Below are 20,443 nucleotides of genomic sequence, written 5' to 3'. Positions count from 1 at the left end.
ATTGTGTTGTTGCTATGATCACTTTATTTAGGTGTTTTTACCTGAAAAGAAACAAATAATTACATTTTTGGTACAGTGTTGCAAAACACTTTTGCTGCTATTGAGGTGAAATACGGGTAAGGTTTGAGACAGGTTTCGTGGTATGGTTAGGTTTAATGGTAAATTACAACAGTGTAATTGTGAGAAACTAATTACAGATGTAATTGCATGTAGATATTTTTAAAGAGATGTACACAATAGTGCATTGCAATGTGCATTGAATCAAATGATTAATTTACATTTTGAACACTTATTATTATTGTTGTTGTTATTATTATTATTATTATTATTATTATTATTATTATTCGATTGTCATTTTGTCTGTTACATAGGCAGTTTTAGTATCTGATGAAGTTTACTCTTGAAAAATGTTGCTTTCTTTCCCGAAAGATGGCGCCATAATATTCCATTTGGAATACAGTTGCTTCTTGTTTTATTAGAATGCACAGCTGTGCTAAAATAAGTGGGCATCATTACATTAATCCTATGTTCATAACATTTTGCGCACTGTAATCTTACGTTTTGCTTAGCCAATTTCTAACTACATAAATTGTGTAAATGTCGCCAGTGCATTTTCCTCAACTGTTTACTGTTTACTTACAATTGTTTTTGATCCCATAATAGCAAGTAATGCATTTTAAAACCTTCAGATATGTTTAGAAGACGACCTAATAACCATTTATTATTGCGAATCTAGTTTTGTTTATGTACTGTAGTATGCCATACAAGCAAGCCTATCATTAGACAGCTGCACCTTGAGAGAACATTTTGATTCGCTCTAGGACAAGTCAATCAATCAAATACCCGCCCACAGTGTGTTCAGCCTCACCGGTGATTGGTTCAAAACAATACAGTTTAAGAGGTCTTTTGTATCGCTATGGCCGACGTTGACGTCTGTTTCCATCAAATAGAAACGTAAGTTTGGTCCGTGGGGAGAGTCAACTGTTATGGAAGTGGTTGTCTCTTGAATTTACTTCACTGTATTTTCACTCATCCTAAATGGAATAACATCTTTGGGGATTCACTGCTTGTTAAATTAGTTAGGCATATAGAAACTGAGCGAAAAGCCTGGCATGATAGAGACAGGACTCTCTGGAAAGAGCTCGCGCGTTATTTATTTTCTCCTCACCGCTTCATGTTTGTGGACAGCGCGACAAAACGTACGCAGTTGTCTACTTGTGCACGTTAAAACTGAGTTTCTAACATAAAGTTTGTAATAGTCGCGGTAAATTACGTTTCAACAGGCTCACACGGTGCTTGAGTTGTTGAATTCGTCTTGGAGTTCAAATATAGCCTAGCCGACGCTCGGTCAAAACAAGCAGTTATATCTGCATGTAAATATATGGATTGTAGTATATGGCCCTCGTCTGCTTTTGCAAAATGCAATGGGTCTAATTGAGGCCTTTGGACCGCCAGAATATCTTTGCTTCACTTTCAAGCCTGATGACCAGGTAAGACACTGAACTTTGTGTAATATCAGTAGGGTGTTTTCTTTTTGGTTTTAAAGTGCGTTAAACTTGAGAAGCATGCGCGTGTGTCAGTAAACAATTAAAATGCGCCTTTAGTCTCCACCTATGAGTAACAGTTTAATGACAGCATGCAGTTCGTTACAAGTTGCACCTGATCACTATTCTCAGCGGTATTCTGGCGGTTATTGTTTTGCAGCAGCCGTGTTCACTCTCGGTCAGCATCATGTATGCGATCTCGGATTGCAACACTTGCACTTCCGAGTTGTTTTTCGCGTCCGCTTTGAGTTGGCTTCCCTAGTAACTACGCAAGCCGTGTAAAAACATTAGCACTACTGGTTTATCCTATACTCACAGTTAGTGTGCAAAGCAGTTTGCAAATTCACCCGGATCTCCATAGTTTCCTTAACGTATTTGCTCTTCGTTAAAATCGTTATTGTAGTTTTATATACTAACCCTGTGAAGTGTATTATGCGTTTAACCTTGTAAAGTGTGTTAAGTGTGGTCATTAATAGGCCTATTTGAGTCTAAGCACTTCTTAGCCACTTCTTGAGCAGATTTTGAAGATTCATGAAAAACACAGCCTTACTGTACAGTATGTTAAATGCATGCAAAAAAAAAATGTGGTATGAGCTGAAAAATCTGTACACGATGGCCAAGTCCTTCTCATTTTTTTTATTTATAATCTTTGGAATGTCAGACATGCTGCTGTTCACATCATCAGCGAGTAGCTAAATGGGGTTGTATTGTCTAATCACGTGATTTAAAATACCTGTGAATGACCTATAGAATGTTAAGGCATTACAACCTCTTTTGGAATTTCTGTGTCATTTTGGCTTTTAGAGATCATGAGATATCAGTTAATCAAATATTAGAGTAACTTTAGATCAAAATAAGGTCTTATTGTGTAATGTTTACAGTCACCTTACTGTCATAGCTGTTGTTTTGGTGAAACCCCTTTGTAGTAACCCAGTGCATTATTTTGACCCTGCGTGACATGCTTATTTCCAGGCTGAGAGTGTTATTTTGGGAAAATAACGATTGGTATATGGGTCAAATCATGCAGTAAGCTGAGCATTGAATGTTGGCGGCCTTAAGGCTGTCCCAACTGAAGGTCAAGTTTGAAATGAGCTCTGTGGAACGTTGCCACTGGAATCATGGCCAACACAGCTGTTTTAGGGCTTGTCTTTAGTAGTCCTGCCCTTCTTACACACTCCAACCCTGAGCGTGCAACAGTTTTGGTAGCTTTCTACTGTAAATCGCATAATTTAGTTGTGAATGTTTATGGAAACAAAAACAGAGGGACAGCCCACCTTAATTGTTCTTGAAGGTTAGCCATATGATTGGCTTCTTCATTACAACTTCGAAAATCACAGGGGGGATCTATAGAAAAGGACTGAGTTGATTTATCACACTGTAGTGAGTAGAGCCAGCTGTTGAGCAGCCTAAGGCCTGCGTGAATGTTTGGTTCGTTTAAAGTGGCTTTTACTGGGGTGTGGCACTCGAATGTAAGAGTGGGAAGGCAGTGTTTAGATCCTGGCAGAGTTTTCTGTTAATTATTTATTTCTCAATTTCGTTCCCAAGTTTACATCTGAAATGTTGCAGGGACAGTTTATCCCGTATCCGTCCTGTGTTTTTTTTTTGTGTGTGTTGAATGAAGGGAAATGAGTGTGAATGGCTTGATTCTGTGTTCATTTACAGAAAATTTAGTCGAGGTGATTCATTTTCATGCCACTGGCCATTGTTTGTTTGGACAGTGAAAGGAATTTAAAATTAGGCTAAATCTGCTTGCACTTGGCAGGTGTGTTTACTGCCCCTAACCCTATTTCCATGTGTTTGCCTTCATTTTGTCTTAAATAATTGTGCAAAAAGTGATTAGTATAGCTGATAGCTGTTAGTACATCAAAGAGCGGTTTTCAGATTTTCTTTCAAGGATTGAAAAGATATTAAAGAAATTGACCATATGTAAACAGTGTTTCTTTCTTTAGTCAGCACAAAATGAAAATCCATTTCAAAGTCAGCACAGAATGAATCTTTTTTTTTTTTTTTTTCTAAATGCTTGTTATTGATCTTATTGTGAAATAATTTTATGCATGTTTTTTTGACCATTATCCTCCTTTTAAACATCAGACTGCAAACTCGCATTCAGATCTGTCTACATCCAATCAACAACTTATCGAAAAAAACTGCTTTTTTTTTTCTTTTCGTTGATCTGTTTTATTTCAATGTACATCACAATACAGAATAACAAAACTGTTGCTACTTCTGTTCAGCATTTTTGGGAATAGGAGTTTTTTTTTGTGTCCGATCAAGATCAAGCATTTTCATAATCAACTTATTTTTGGCTTTCCGTCACTATATATTGTTCACTCAAATAGAAGCAATACTACAAGTAGTCCAATATACAGTTATTGTAAAAATTGGTATTATAATGAGGCATACTATTATTAACAATGTTGTACTTATCTATTTATCTGTTTATTTCTTTGTAGGTTTGGCAAGGGCATTCAAAAATGTGAACCGGTGATTGATACTCTGCCAGATTAGTTGTGCACCAGTAGCAATGGAGCGGAGCAAACGCAACTCCATTGCTGGGTTCCCCATGCGGCCAGATCGGCTGGAGGACCCAGATTGTGGAGGAGGAGGAGCAGAAACCAGTCTGGCACCGCTGGACAGGGTGTGTCCCTCGTCTTACCGGGCCCTCATCAGTGCCTTTTCTTGCCTGACCCGACTTGATGACTTCATCTGCGAGCGGATTGGCTCTGGGTTTTTTTCAGAGGTCTACAAGGTAAGATGATTGTGTGATGACAATAAGTCATTTCGATTTCAATTATTAGTCACTTGGCCTTACCAAACCACCTGCAGAGTTGAGTTCTGACATTATTCATTATAGTTGTAAGTGAACATGAAAACTATGATTATCTGATTCAACGGTTTGATAACTCCTACAGTTTTTGCACACCAGGAGGTGAGAGTTGTGTAGCCTTTTTTCAAAGATAGATGGAGATTTGGTTGAAAAGGTCCTATAAGGGAGGAAAAGAAAGTTAATCTTCTGATTCAGTGGTTAATGAGTTGTCATCTAGGTTGCAATGTCAGATAGGTGTGCATATTTTGGCATGTAAATTAATTGCTGTTGGCTTAGCGATAATGATAGATTACTTGGTATTGGACTGCAATATGAAGTTAACTTGTGCAGTTAAGGAAGTGTATGACTTAGTATGATATAATGTCAAAGTTTGAAGTTAATGAAGATGAAACATCGTGGTTAAAGTTGGGAACGATTTGTGACCAAGTTTAAATGCAGTGAAACTGGCTGCTTTCAGTCTGTTTGGATACTGTTGGGCCTAAAGTAGTGCATAGCAATGCCTGTCATTGGCTGACAGTGACACAGGTTCAAATCCGGCCTGGTTCATGTCCTGATCCCATTCCCTTCTCTCTCACCCCAATAGTTTCCTGTTTCTCTGCACTTATCCTGTCGTATAAAGACATTAAAAGTCCATTAAAAGCCTGTTTAGATACTATTACCTATTATAGGATAGATTTACCTAGTCCTTTAGGTAAATTTACCTAAACTTTACCTAGTAACATGCATAAAGTAGCTTTCAGAGTTTGTGAGAGTCAGTGCTTCTTCTGTGATTTCTCTCTGTTCTTCAAGCAAAAGTAGTAGGCTGGTGTGTCAGATGTAAAATAATTGCCATTCCTTTAACATGAGGATGGTGTTTACAACATGCATCTTCCTATGTAGTGTTGATTACAGTTTGTAATTTATATATTTTTAGTTGTTTACTGCACATAAATCCTGATGACCTCCTGCATTAAATTGAGTACTACCCTTGATGCTGAGCATCAGTAATACAGTAGCCTATTCACTGCTGTTCACTATATTCACTGTGAATAATTCAATGAAGTTTTGAGGTCAGAAAAGCCCTGAGAGAACAGTGCATGATTATGCCCATTACCAAGATCAATTCCTGTCATAGCAGTGAACTCTTTCACTCGTGAACAGTATTTGTCTCTGCAGAGCTTCTCTGTACATGCACATGCTGCATCAGGTTTTATTTTAGCTTGTATGTTTTGTCATAAATGGGCCAGGTTTGTCCTCTTAGGTATTAGGCCAGGCATTAAGTCATTTAGAGATCAGAGCTCAGCCATTTTTAGATTAAACTGTCTGGAGAGATGTAAGAACTGTAGACCCTGCAACTCTGAAGCCTCTGTTGGCTTATTTTAATTCTGTCAATTCATAGTTACCTACAGTATATTGTGGTGCTATGTATAAGCAGCAGAATTGATTAAAATAATATTTCTCTTACAATATGTATCCTTAAAATAAATAAGGTACAAAGATTTCCCGAAGGGTAGTGCCCCAGTGACAAGTTGTACCCCTAAATGTTTGCAGGATTTCTGAGACTGTATGCATTGAATTTTTCTTTGCAGTTTGTTTTGTGGCTTCCAGTTTGGGTTTTCTTTTATGATGTTTGTTTTATAATGTAGACACTCTCTCACTAGAAAGAATTAATCTCCCTTTACTTTGCATCTTGCAGGCACTTTCACTTTTAATCTTAGTTTTTATTTAATGAAGCGAGTGTCCAAGAAATGCAAATGTTTAAGCCTTTCATGAACTTTGAATTGAGCATGCAAATAGTTTTTTGCAGTTTAAATAATAATAAAAGTTAAACTCGTATTGCCTTAGGTGCGTGAAGCTAAAAAGATGTATAACAAAAAAGGAAGATTCCCTAAAAAGGAAGATTCAGACAAAAAAGGCAAAAGTAAATTGTTTGAATATTTATTATTTATTTAAAGAGTGGGGAAAAAGTACAGTGAATTGAAATCAAAAAGTACTTCAGCTTTTGTTTCTGTGTAAATAAATAATTGTGGAGCCCTTGTTTAGCTACAGTTTGAACCCCTGGACCCGCTTACCTTAAAATCGATAAGCATTACACTTAAAAATAAATGTGCTTGAAAGGTTCTTCACAGCGATGCCATAGAAGAACCATTTTTGGTTCCACAAAGAACCATTCAATCAAAGGTTCTTTAAAGAACCATCTCTTTCTTAACTTTTTATAACCTGATTCTGAAGAACCTTCTTTCTCCACAAAGAACCTTTTGTGAAACAGAAAGGTTCTTTATGAAACCATTTAGACAAAAAGTTTCTTCTATGGCATCGTGAAGCACCTTTATTTTTAAGAGTGTACTTGTTCGTGATTTGTTATACGTCTATTTAGAATATTTCCTTCCCCACACAGGTGGCTGAGATTTAAAGCAGAGTGAATGGTTTTAGGATGGCAGGCAGGGGGTGTCTGCATATGGCGCAGGCAGGGGTAATACGGTGAGCCAAATACCAGCTGTGTTGGGGGTCTGCAAGAACCTGTTTGGAAAGCTAATGCAATAATAACCTTTTCCAGTTTGTTTGAACAAATGAGTTTCAATCTGTACCCATATGGTAAGCTCAAACAAACATCTAAAAAAAAACAGCAATATGCAGACTGAGTCCCTAAATCATGTTGCTCGATGCTGTAATCCATCTACATTTGAGGAAGCAAAACATTTTCCTAGGATGCTGGATTTGTTGCATGGGCAGCAAGCTGTGACTTGATAATAGCAGAACAGATTGAGAGTTTGGGTGCTGTAGCGGAGGCATCTGGGTCCATGTCTGACAGGCAGCTCTCACTGTAGGAGGGCACACGAAATGGGCTCTTCCTAGGCTGCTGATCCCCCAGACTGAGATTGGTTGCAGTACAGTCTGCACAATGCATTTGAAGTAAAAGGAAACACTCATAAAATGTTGCTATGTGTTACGGATACAACATTCACAGCAGTTAACCACAGATTGCAATGTTTTGGTTCCCTAGCACTAAATTTTGAGTAATCCTTCTGTTGTGTCGAGTCTTTCCATCACTGCATACAGTTTGAGGAAGTCAGCATTTTACAGACGTAGAAGATGATAAATTTTTTTTACTCGTGAGGAAATCCTGTGGTTGATATTTCTTTTCCTAAATGTCTTTTAATTGGTCAGCAAGATGAAAGCACAAAGAGGAAACTAGAAAACAGATCTGCAGAGGCACATATCAGAAATGTTGCGAAACCCTTAACAGTACGTGGCCAATAGTCAGTCGTGCAGTGCAGTATGCAGTATTTTCTTCATCTTGTGCTAAAAAATTGGTTTTGTAATAACGATTTTTAACAATGACTGTTCGTTTAGACCTCATTTGCTATGTATGGCACTTCCACTCTGAGTGGTATTGTTGGTCTAATGCTGTGGGTTTCACTTTCTCCGATGCAATTTTTGGATGGTAGCATGAGAGAAGCAATGGCCCGAGATGCATTGAACAAAAAGCTGCAGTATTTGTATCCCTTTTAAGATGAATGTTCAAAGCATTTAAATATTTAAATGAGTTCCTCTGACTCGTTTCATTTTGTTTGTATGTTTTAGTTCAAATTCAGAAGAAGACTGAAAGATCATTTCTCATTTTCCTTGTTTGTTTTAGGTGCGCCACAGAGCTTCGGACCAGGTAATGGCTCTAAAGATGAACAAGCTGAGCAGTAATCGTGCCAACATGCTGCGCGAAGTTCAACTCATGAACAGACTCTCTCACCCCAACATACTCAGGTTTGCTTTCAGTACATCATTATTATCACAGTGGGTTAACACTTTTTTTTTGATTGAATTAACATGATCATGCAGATTGCAAAATGTGCACGGCTCAAAGCTAGGCCACGACTTTTATTGCAAATTCCAGCCCAGCCTTCTTGAAAGTTCTCTGCTGCCGTGCGTCTCTGTGCAGTTACTTTATGAAGTTGGTTTTTGCAGTTGTGGTTTACGCTAATAAGAAACTAAGGAGCTGATGCCAATAAAAGTAAATTTAACAAGCTTGTGACTAAATGGGAAAATAGAAATAACGTGTTTCAAAGAAAAACACGACTGCAGTATTCATATAAAGCAGTGGCTGATGTAGCTTAATATTAATATTAGGTTTCCAACTCTTTGAACAAGGAGTGTGCCTCGCTTTATGCTCTGCCAGTGGCTCAAAATTAATGCAATCTTTCAAATAAGTGAGACCGTGGGAGTGTTGCTTTCAATTAGGGATGCACGATATATCGGCCACCATATTGGTATCGGCCGATAGCACGCGCAGCTCAAATGGCTGCTATTTAAAACAGTGGTATTAATTTGTTACTTTTTCAAAATCATTGATACATTATTAATAATAACAACCACTTGTATTTTTCTCTTATTATTTTCATCAACAATATGGTTTAGTAATTAAAATCATTTAATTATTGTCTGTGCAGAGGCTATTCCGTTTTATTGATCTATGGCGCATTCATTTTGAGTCTTTACACGTGTTATGATGTCCAGTGACTTGTTTGCATTATTTATGCATTATTTTATTTATTTGTAAGACTTTTTTATGACTAAATTTGGTAATGGGAGAGTAAAATTATTTTTAAAACGTACACCGTTCAAACTAGGCTGCTTATGTTGAAGTGTTTGGGATGTGGCTTTTAATGATGAGACCTTTTTTGTAATCAGGCTCTCAAAAAGTATATCCAAATTTTTATATAGACTTATCGGCCAACATATCGGTTATCGGCTTTCAAAAATAAAGAATTATCGGTTATCGGTATCGGCCAAAATTTTCATATCGGTGCATCCCTACTTTCAATGTAAATCTCTCCTTTGTGAAGGAAAAGCAGGGATGACCTCTTCCTCCTCGTTCCACAGAAATCAGGTCAGAAATCCATTAACAATAGATGGAGTGAAACGACATCCTGAGTTTAGATTTCATTGACATTAAAAAGCTGTCCTCTTGGTTCTTGACATTTGCTTAGTGTAGAACTGGTGAGTTTTGTCAGCTGAGATTGCCTGTATCTGGGGGTGAAATGGGGAATTGGATCTTTTTATTATTTTTATTTGCCCATGTACAGTATTTCTTTTATTTATTAGTTTTTGTTTTATTATTTTTGGTAACACTTTATTTTAAGGTGTCCTTGTTACACGTTACATGTATTTACTATTATAATAACAATAAATTATGCATAATTGCATGCAAGTAACCCTAAGCCAAACCCTAATCCTAACCCTAACCATATAGTCAGTACATGTAGTTAATTAAGATTACTCAGTTCTTAAATGTATAATTACACTGTAACAAGGACACCTTAAAATAAAGTGTAACCTTATTTTTTATTTTATTTGTTGCTAGGTTTTTAATCCTGGAATCAATGTGTTTTTGTGACAAAATGCCACCTAGAATAATAAAGCAGCTGTCTTTCAAACAATGCTGCAGTACATGATTTACTGTTTAAATATGTCTGGTATTGCTTCCATTTTTGTGATACTTGGCTTGTTTGTAGAGCAGAATGTGAGTTTGTGGGTTGATGAAAGAGTGAGAGAGAGGGTCTGTGTGTGGTGTACAATCACACCATTGTTACGCCTTATTGAATGGGGGTGGAGGGACCGTAGTGCAGACAGGAGAAGGCTGAGGGGAGCTTTGTTGAAGAAATCCCAACACAGACCCGCAATAAAAGCCAGGCCTGGGCTTTATGGGGCCATAACTTTGAAAACACAGAGAAATTTTTATCATGTCTAATGACTCTTGTGAGGTGGCCATTCAGAGACATTGATATGTTGTGTATCAAATTGGTGAAAGGCTACTGCATGTCTATATTGTGTGGGCCTCACACTGCGCATACATTTCGTCTGTAATATTCAAATCTGATCTTTCACATCTTTGCAAGTGATGACTTTCTGGAAAAAAAAAAAGAAATTTGAGGCACATCAGACATCACAATAGACACAGATTTTTATGCATTCATACACTACCATTTATTTATTTATTTTTTGGAAACTGATTCATTTGTCAGGATTTTTGAATAGAGAGTTTAAAAGAAGAACATTTATATAAAGTGGAAAAAGTGTCTTTGTCGCTTTTGATTAATTTGATGAACACTTGCTGAAAAAAGTATTAATTTCTTTCTTACCCCAACCTTTTAAATGATAGTGTAAGTTACAGACATATTAAAGAACTGTCTTACTGTATTATAAAGTATTACTGTTTATTACTGTTTTGCAAATTATACTTTGCCACATCTTCCATCTCTGAAAGAAAAATCAGATTTTTTTTTATTTACAGCAGAGATCTTGCCTTTATTCTGCCATTGTGCCTGTGTTTACATCAGAGTGTTACCCTCCAGTCGACTGGAGACAGTCTCACATTTTATAGCTTGTGTTGATGTACAGCACCATAAACCTGTCTGAGTTTATGGTGTCATTTGTAAAAGCCATTTTTGACACAAGAAATTAACGTAGAGCATAAAATAAGCCCATTGGACAGCAGCCTCAGAGAAAGTCAGTGCTGGTATAAACCGCAGCAGCTCATTCTAGTCAATAATGCTGAATTTGCTCTTATGCCATTGATTGCACATTGACCTTTTACTTTATAAGTTTTTTGGCATCCTATAAATCTCTTCAAACCCTTAGCTGCTGCTTCAGAACATTAAACTAACATCAACCTTTCTTGTTTTTGTGGTGTTGTAGATTTATGGGGGTGTGTGTACAGGAAGGTCAACTCCATGCTCTCACAGAGGTAAGTGACATCAGACTCGTTTCATTCACTCCTCATGCACAAGAGACAGTTGACTTTTCTTCATTAGCTGTACCTAAAACACTAAGACTGTACTTAATCACATTGATGACATTGCAACTTGGCCTCCTTCTAGCTTGGAAAAAAAGGCAAAAGATAGCCTTTTGTACCAATAGCGCTGTATTGAATTTATGCTTGAATAATACTTGCACTGCTGGAAAAAGTTGGTCTGAGAGTGCTTGCTGAGGGTACCTTTGATTCCTAAATCTGTGGAATTTCCCCCTGTGAATCAACTGTGACATTGAACAGTTTAGTCTTTGTTCACAGTGGCCCGAGGGGAAATATTCTATTAGAGAGCCCACTGGCAGTCCCCTTAGGCATGTTGTATTTTTACCATCTCAAACTGTGTGGGTGAATTATGCTTGTATGAATGTTACTGTGCTATATAGTCTTATGCTCAAGATGAATACTGATTTCACAGGAAAGAGGGGTTTTACTTTAAGCAAGAAATTAGTCAGTTTAAAAATCCAGTTAAAATGTGAAGTAGTTTGTATAAATAAAATGTTTGGTTATTTCAATAAATTAGGTATAATGTGCATAAACCACTATGAACGTCAGTTCATTGAGTGGGTAAGTGAGTGGGTATTCAGCAAAACAATGTTCTGTTTTGTCTTTCTAATCATTTTTAAGTCATCTTCAAGCCTTCTTGGAAGCCTTCTGAGGCCCTCAGTGGGCCCTGGCCCCCAGTTGAGAACCACTGCATTGGAGGAAACTTAGTTTTATAAAGTAGTTTACTACACTATGCACTAGTGTGTCTTTGATACCTGTTCTAGATATGTGACATGATTTTTTTTCCTGTAGAAAGTACAAAGCCTCTGTTAGTATTTCCATTGTAGTTTAAATCATTGAAGGTCACTTGTTCTTACTGTACCCTGTGACCTTTGCTCTCCTTTCTTGATGCATGTTGACAGAAAGAAGTATTAGTGCTAGTGGTCAACCGATATATCGCCAAGGCCGATATATCGGCCGATATTTGGCATTTTTTAAATATCGGCATTGGCCGATAAGTTTTCCTGTTTGGCCGATGCGTTCGAGGCGGGACTTTTATTTTGACGGCGCTGAGAACGGTCAAAAAACCAATATCAGACGACCACTAATTAGTGCAATGATAATCACTGGCCTGCTGAGGGATTATACTATTTTTCAAAGCCACTGAGGCCTTATGTTGCTCATGCCATTAAGAATTCCCAGTAATTTTTTTCCCATAAAGACACTTCGTTTAAGAGCCGCTGAGTGAGTTGACAGTGTATTAAATGAGCTCTCTCATCACTCAAAAGTTATGAAATCAGCCCCGCAGGAAGGTTTCCATCCTTTGTTGTAACCTGCATCAGCACCCAACACACTCAAAGTTACGGTTTAACCAAGAGGATTAGCTCTATATAGGCATACACATCAGTCACCTAATCACCTGAAGTAGCACAGCTTTAGACCTAACCTGGGTTACTCCTTTTTGTTCCATTAAATCAGTTTGGCAGTACATCAGATAGTCAACGCTGACCAAATGGTGTGACGTAGGATTAGCTTTAACCCACTGAAAGATGAAGCCAACAGAGCACTTCCAAATGAAAGATTTCCTGACCTGCGTTTGCGATTGATGTTGGGCATGAGATCAGGTCTGTAAGAAGAGGGATAAATGGGATTAGACGGAACAACCAGACAGAATTGGCTTAGCTGACCTTCTACCATGTACAAATGTCCCGGTCTTCATACATGCAAATGTTCCAAGTGTAGCTCCCCTCCACCCACTTTTGCTTACAGAATAAATTACAGCTGCTTGCAAATTGTTTGTTTCTAAAACAGGATTGATAACTGAAAAATGCTGCTATGTGTCCTTGACATTTATGTTGAGCTTTACAGTGTACTATTAGCCAACAACATCCCATGCAGGAAAGTGTTGACTCATTGGAGGACCGAGAGGGCTGAGTGTGCCAGTTGGGACGGGGCTAAGTGTTCATTTTGTCAATTTGAAGTTCCAGGGAATTCGGATAATTAGATGTTTGCTGGTGTTTTTTGTAAATGTTGATCTCAAGGTTATGCTGTGGACAGCAAATTTTGAGAGAGTAACTAGAGAGTGAGTTGTACCTCAAGATTCTACTTTTGCCTGCAAATGTGAGTCCTTAGACTACAAAGGCACAACCCTATTTGGTTATTTTACTCACTCAGATTATATGGTAGCAGCCATTAAAATGGATGAAGGGCCGAGGAGTAGGTCTGTTGACATCCTGAGTCAGGACACGGCACCAAAGCTTTATGGGAAACTGGAAGGTGCTGTTATTTCGACTCATCCGTCTTGTCTGCCTGTTGATACCTCGTCGCGCTGACCGCATACTAAGGTCTTCTCTGTTTAGTCAGCCATGGAGCCCTTTATCTGTCAGCACAGATCATTTCAGGCAACCCAAAATTAGGACGCTGTTGAGACCAGTGCCCTGTGGTGAATGCATCAGGCTCCTAGTTAGTAGCATGTGTGCCACAGTCGCTAATCTCTCAAAGACTTTTAAAGTTAATCCGACATAAACCATTCACTGCTGCAAAAGAATAGTTAATATGTCTCTTGCAGAATAATTGCCTAATTATTAGATGGTGCTGTCATGCAAATTCACTATGTGAAACAGAAGCACTTAAAGGGCTCCTGCTGGGCTCTGCTAATTTGCACGCTTTTGTGACTTGAAAACCAATCCACTTGAGAGTTGGCATGGAATACTTTTACCCACAGGAAACTGATTGGATTCACTTTGGTATTGTAAACACAAAGTACTGTGACCATCAAAATAATTATAATCCCCATGATGCAAAGATTAAAGTTGCTTCAGATTTCATTATTGCACATTATTGTTGTACATATCAGATAATTGTTTTATCAGATTCAGAGTCTTGTGCATTACATTTTTGAGTACCCAGTCAAATTTAACCCATCATCCTATCTATTGTACCCTCTTGAATACAATATGGAGCATTTGAGGACTACAAAGAGATGGAGACAGTGATATTTGTCACATGATATGTCTTCTCTTTTTTCAGTATATTAATGGTGGCAATATATATATATATAAGAAATAAACGGATAATAAAACGTGGAGGAATCACTCCAGTCCTCTGCCCCACAAATGCCAGACAACCACTTGGTTTAGGTAAACTTAAACAATTTATTTAAATCAGCAAGAATAACCCATCATCCTATCTATTGTACCCTCTTGAATACAATATGGAGCATTTGAGGACTACAAAGAGATGGAGACAGTGATATTTGTCACATGATATGTCTTCTCTTTTTTCAGTATATTAATGGTGGCAACTTGGAGCAGCTGCTGGACAGCAATAAGTACCTGAGCTGGGCCACACGGGTCAAACTGGCCTTAGAAATTGCCATGGGCCTCAGTTACCTACACTCCAAGGGCATTTTTCACAGAGATCTCACCTCCAAGGTACAGGACTCTGTCGTCATATTTATTGCCTGTAATCATGACATTTTCTGTTTTAATATATTTTAAAGTGTAATTTATTCCTGTGAAGACAAAGCTGAATTTTCAGCGATTACTCCAGTCTTGAGTGTCACATGATCCTTCTGAGATCATTCTAGTATGTGGATTTTGTGCTCAAGAAACATTTATTATTATTATTAGTCAAAGTCATGCTTTCTTTTTATTCAGGGTTTTCCATGAATAGATAGTTCAAAAGATATAAAATAACTATTTATTTGAGAGATAAGTTTTTGTAACATTATAAATGCCTTCACTGTCACTGTTGACAAATATAATGCTTCTTTGCTGAATAAAAGTATTAATTAATTTAAAAAAAAAATGACTGACACCACACTTTTAAATGGTAATGTTAGTGTATGTAATGTCATAAATAGTTATTACATTCCATGATTTTATTAGCTTTATGAAGATAGGCAATTACAGAATGTACTGAAGGTACACTTGTCCTGCGGGTTTAATGATGTAACTTTATAAACAAGAAGACTATTAGTGAAACAGGTGCTTTGATTTAGTTTTCACAGTGCTCTTGTTGGTGGCATACACTGACATGCTGTCTCTACCTCCAGCTGTTGTGTTCTCTCCTAAGCACTTGTGGGACTTCCCATAATTATGCGCTGTGGGAATCACCCCCCTGGCTTTCCTCACTACATCATTACTTTCTGTTTAAGTGATTCTAATTGACTGAATCTCGAGTGTAAGGTATCCTGTGGGAGGAGCAATATGTTCTTCTAGTTACTGTTTCTTTCCTTTTGATGTTCTCTCAGAACTGCCTGATCAAGTCTGATGAGAATGGCTACACTGCGATCGTCGGAGACTTCGGCCTTGCCGAGAAAATCCCCAGTCATGAGTGAGTAACAGGCAACGTAGAGATTTACAAAATAAGTAAAGCATGCACTAATTTCACTCTGCTGCCTATGTGCTGATTATTACAGCAACAGAGTGGGCATCCTTCTGTTTTGTTTATGGCAATCTGAAAGGAAGCAATGGTGAGATGCAAGCAGTACTGGCAGGGGGTGGTGCTATCTGATTTGGAAGGAACATACCATCCCAAGTCAACTTTTAAGAGAACTAATAATACCAGAGCAGACCCTTCCTCTCCCGTGACCTCCTCACTACTAGTGTAATGCTACGTATTTTCAATAAAAACGATTAGTTGATTTGGTTACCTGAACAACTAGTCAATTAATCTCTGTAAACTTGAAGCTCTGTGTAATTAGACTGATTTCAGGTTCACTGGACCACAATGGACTCATTTTTCTAGTTAATGCTGTTACGTTCCACTTTCCCAGTGGTGTTGGGAGTGGGAGTAACAGGTTAACTTAAGCTTATGTGTATATATGTATATATATATAGAATCGTGGAAGCAATAAATGTCTTCAGGAGAAGGCCTGGCCAAAACAACAAACAAAACAGCAGCTAACTTGCAGGAGGAGTACTAAATAATCTATCCAGGTAAAAGAAAATAAATCAACAACAAAAGCTTTCCTCAACTCCCTCGCTAACCAAAAACAGGGATAAACGGTGAGTACAAAATAAAATGGCACCCTCTCCCTACAGCTTCCAATTTAATCATAAAGCAAACAAAAATTACAATACCTTTTTAATACCTTAACAAAGAAACTAAGTTAAAGTAGTCACACTACCTGTATAGTATCAGCACAACACCGCTGGACAACAGGAATACACTATAACAATCAAAAGTTAGTCCATGTAGAAATGTTCACAGTTTGCACCACACTCAACAGACTTAATAAACAACACCCAACACAAGTCTGGAGCAGGGGAGAAGTGAACCTCACTCCACAATGGCTACGTTTACATGCAACCAAACAATTGACTGAAAAGCCTTCATGTAAACACCTTAATCGATCCAATTGAGCTCGATCGGATTGAAGGGGGTGGTTTATTCCTTTTTTAATACGATTGAGAGTGCATGTAAACACTTGATCAGTTTGAACCCCGTAACTGAAAGGACTGCGCATGTGCAATGACGCAAAAATAACATAATGACGTATGACGCGCAGAATGAGCGGTTCTTCCTTTTGAATAAAGTGTTGTATAAATGCATGTCCTGTCATTATAAAACTCTCCTTTCACTCGGCAACTATGAATTGGAGCAGGACAACCTCCTACCAGTCCTTTTTTTTTGTAGATACTCATCCACAGATGCCTGGTTTTGGGCGCGGGGAGGGGCATTTTTACTGCGTGATAAATATGAGCAGCACGGCGCAGCGGTTTATATGTATATTTAAGAAACAGTGTAGGAGAGTGGTTATTATGTGCAAACAGTGAGAAACTATATTTGTGCAGTGTGCGCATGTAAAAAAAAATCAATTCCGATTTTAATCTTGTGACATATAAACGCGCACATCAACCGGATCACTTTATTTAGCATTCATATAAACACTACATTCAGATTCATCAATCGGAATGAATTCAGTCCGATTGAACCAAAAATTGTGCATGTAAACGTAGCTATTGTTTCTTCTGCTCTTTTCTATGGTTTTCGTCTCTGCTGCACATTCTCTGACAAGCACCACATGTGGGCAATTTGCTACTGCCAAGCAAGCAGAGAGAGAAAGAAACAGAGAGAGAGAGAGCACATACACAGGGAAACATAACCACACCCAAAGAGGCGGGAAAAACACTCAAAAATAAATATTAATATAATACATACATCCTAGGGATGTAACAATGCTTACATAACATGCACTTTCAAGATGTGCTTTCAAAAGCAGCTAGACTGAGCATGACGGGATAAAGCCGATTGCAGGGGTCTCAAGAAACTTGTTAAATTTGCTTTTTTTTTTTTTTTACCTGCACACCTAACCTACACCTTTTAAAGGGTTGGTTCACCCAAAAATAAAAATTGTCAGAAAATTCCCTTTAAATGTGCGGTGAATGCTGCATTCGTGCTCATGCAAACGTGCAAGACAATGTTGTGTAACACGGTCTGACAAAAGTTCTATTTAAAGCACTGCCGCTAAAAACATTGAAACTAAAAAAGGGGAAAAATTAGACAAAACTAATTGAGTAGTCATGTTGTTGATCGACTGGTCACCCCTTCCCTATTCAGCACACGTTCAAAAACTTCCCTTTTCAAAGTACTGCTGCCTCAGCTGAACTTTCAGGTGCCATTTAGTCTTTGTAAGTGCTTAAGTGCCTAAATTTATGCAAAGTCTTTTGACCATTATTCTGTGTGTTCAGTTTTGAGGGGGAGAAGCTGTCCGTGGTGGGATCCCCATTCTGGATGGCTCCAGAAGTATTGAGAGACGAGCCGTATAACGAGAAGGTTAGATCCTCAGTTGCAGTTGACACTCAGCACTATCACGAGACTTGTTTCTTGCCAGGATCTTTCAGGACACATTATCATTTGTCTTTATTCATTTCTAGGCTGATGTCTTTTCGTATGGAATTATTTTGTGTGAGATAATTGCAAGGATACAGGCTGACCCTGACTACCTACCACGCACTGAAGTGAGCAGTAATTCACTGTTTTAAACCTCTCCAATAAATGTTTTGGAGATAAACTTTGTAACTACATCACTTGTTATGCTAGTCATTAAAACCTCTTTGTCCTGAATGTGACATTTACCCCCCACATTTGCTCCTTGCAGAACTTTGGCTTAGATTACCACACCTTCCAGCACATGGTTGGAGATTGTCCTTCAGACTTCCTGCAGCTTGCCTTCAACTGTTGCAATGTGAGTTTCTATGTATCAGTCCATTAGTGATTCTTGTAGTACTTTTGAGAACGTGCCAAATACAGTAGTCAACATTTGAAGTGGATCAAAAAAGTTCATCAAAGTTGTCCTAAGACAAGAACGCATTTTGGTTTTAGGACAACTTTGATGAAAGGTTTTGATCCACTTCAGTGTTTCCCATAGATTGATTTGTCTGTGGCGGCCTGCCACGATATCAAAACTGACTGCCACAAATAGATTTTCCAAAAGGCTTTGACTTTTGACTTATGGCGTTGAATAAACATAACCACTGCATGTTTCAAAATCAAAACCCGGCACGGGTGTTTTTATATCACTGCATCTCTGAAGGAAACCGACTGTCTTAAAGGTCCCGTGGCATGAAAATGTCACTTTGAGGTTTTTTAACATTAATATGAGTTCCCCTAGCCTGCCTATGGTCCCCCAGTGGCTAGAAATGGCGATAGGTGTAAACCGAGCCCTGGGTATCCTGCTTCTCCTTTGAGAAAATGAAAGCTCAGATGGCCCAATCCGGAATCTTCCCTTTATGTCGTCATACGGGGAAAGGTTACCTCCCCTTTCTCTGCTTTGCCCGCCCAGAGAATTTGGCCTGCCCATGAGAAAATAAGCTACTACCGTGCGAGGTGAGCGCAATTTTTTTTTTTTCCTCGAGAGACATCATGGCTTGCAAGTCGGGAAGTCGTGGCCTAATGGCTGAATTTCGGGAAAGAGACTTCAGATACAGTACTAGGGACCACTTTATAAAAGCATCTAAAAAGCGGCATGTCATGGGACCTTTAAGAAAATTTTTGATGTCATTTTCAGTTCATCTTGCATGGAAGCATTGCTTTGTGTACAGCCGTTACCAGGGAAACCTCTATCTCTGCCACACTAAAAGCACCTCCTGCTGGCACAGAATGAATTTGCACATACACACACACACACACACACACACACATACAGTCATGGCCAAAAGTTTTGGCAGTGACATACTTTTGTGTTTTGCAAAGTTTGCTGCTTAAGCTGTTGTGGTGTTCATTCACATTGTTTCTAGATTATTGTGTAAAGTGATCAGATGCATTTTAAATAATTGCTAAAAGCTTCATTAGCCAAAAAATTAACTTTTCACAAAAAAACAAATTTCACAGTTTTTTTGATCCTGACACAAAATGACCAGCTAACATTAATTGACTAATCATATCAGCAGTACATGTGAAAGTGTGAATGAGTGCTAGTCAGGTGAAATCACTATCATAATAATTAGATTATAAGAGCAGACTGATTGCTATAAAAGGAGGGAAGAAGTGCTTCCAATCATTGTGTTCTTGTTAGCAATGGTTACCTCCAAAGAAACACGTGCAGCCATCATCGCGTTGCATCAAAATGGCCTCACATGCAAGGAAATTGCTACAAAGATTATTGCACCTGAAAGAACCATTTACCAGATCATCAAGAACTTCAAGGAGAGAGGTTCGACTGCAGTGAAGAAGCCTTTAGGACGTCCCAGAGTGTCCAGCAAGTGCAAGGACCATGTCCTCCTGAGGAGTCAGCTACGGAATCGTGTCACCAGCAGTGCAGAGCTTGCTCAGGAATGGCAGCAGGTTGGTGTGAGAGCATCTGCACACACAGTGAGGCCAAGACTTTTGGACAACGGCCTGGAGTCAAGAAGGGCAGCAAAGAAGCCACTTCTCTCCATGAAAAACGTCAAGAACAGACTGTTCAGGAAGTACAAGGATTGGACAGCAGAAGACTGGTGCAAAGTTTTTTTTCTCTGATGAAGCTCCCTTCCGACTGTTTGGGACATCTGGAAAATCGATTGTTCGGAGAAGAAAAGGTGAACGCTACCATGAGTCCTGTGTTGTGCCAACGGTGAAGCATCCTGAGACCGTCCATGTGTGGGGTTGCTTTTAACCAAGGCTCTCTCATAATTCTGCCCAAAAACACTGCCATGAATAAAGAATGGTATCAAAACGTCCTGCAAGAGCGACTTCTTCCAACGATCCATGAGCAATTTGGTGATGATCCGTGCATTTTCCAGCATGATGGAGCACCATGTCACAAAGCAAGAGTGATAAAGAAGTGGCTCGAAGATCATTACATTGAAATTTTGGATC

At 38.5% G+C, this 20,443-nt stretch overlaps 1 protein-coding gene across 2 annotated transcripts in view; it reads left to right on the top strand.

Annotated features, from left to right (window-relative positions):
- Positions 1-901: 901 nt before the first annotated feature.
- Positions 902-20,443, top strand: part of LOC107679327 (dual specificity testis-specific protein kinase 2-like) — a 26,967-nt gene continuing 7,425 nt past the window's right edge. The window contains exons 1-9 of one of the 2 annotated variants that reach the window (XM_016474847.1): positions 902-954; positions 3,998-4,293; positions 7,991-8,112; positions 11,044-11,092; positions 14,425-14,571; positions 15,393-15,475; positions 17,836-17,920; positions 18,022-18,105; positions 18,246-18,332. In XM_016474847.1, the coding sequence (XP_016330333.1) occupies positions 4,069-4,293; positions 7,991-8,112; positions 11,044-11,092; positions 14,425-14,571; positions 15,393-15,475; positions 17,836-17,920; positions 18,022-18,105; positions 18,246-18,332 (882 nt within the window). In that variant the 5' untranslated portion in view covers positions 902-954; positions 3,998-4,068. Of the gene's footprint in view, positions 1,491-3,997; positions 4,294-7,990; positions 8,113-11,043; positions 11,093-14,424; positions 14,572-15,392; positions 15,476-17,835; positions 17,921-18,021; positions 18,106-18,245; positions 18,333-20,443 lie in introns of both variants that reach the window. The other variant, XM_016474848.1, reaches the window with a different exon arrangement.

This window comes from Sinocyclocheilus anshuiensis, unplaced genomic scaffold (assembly GCF_001515605.1).
Source record: "Sinocyclocheilus anshuiensis isolate Anshui unplaced genomic scaffold, SAMN03320099.WGS_v1.1 scaffold2310, whole genome shotgun sequence".
NCBI classification, from domain to species: domain Eukaryota; kingdom Metazoa; phylum Chordata; class Actinopteri; order Cypriniformes; family Cyprinidae; genus Sinocyclocheilus; species Sinocyclocheilus anshuiensis.
This window is presented reverse-complemented; position numbering and strand designations above follow the sequence as displayed.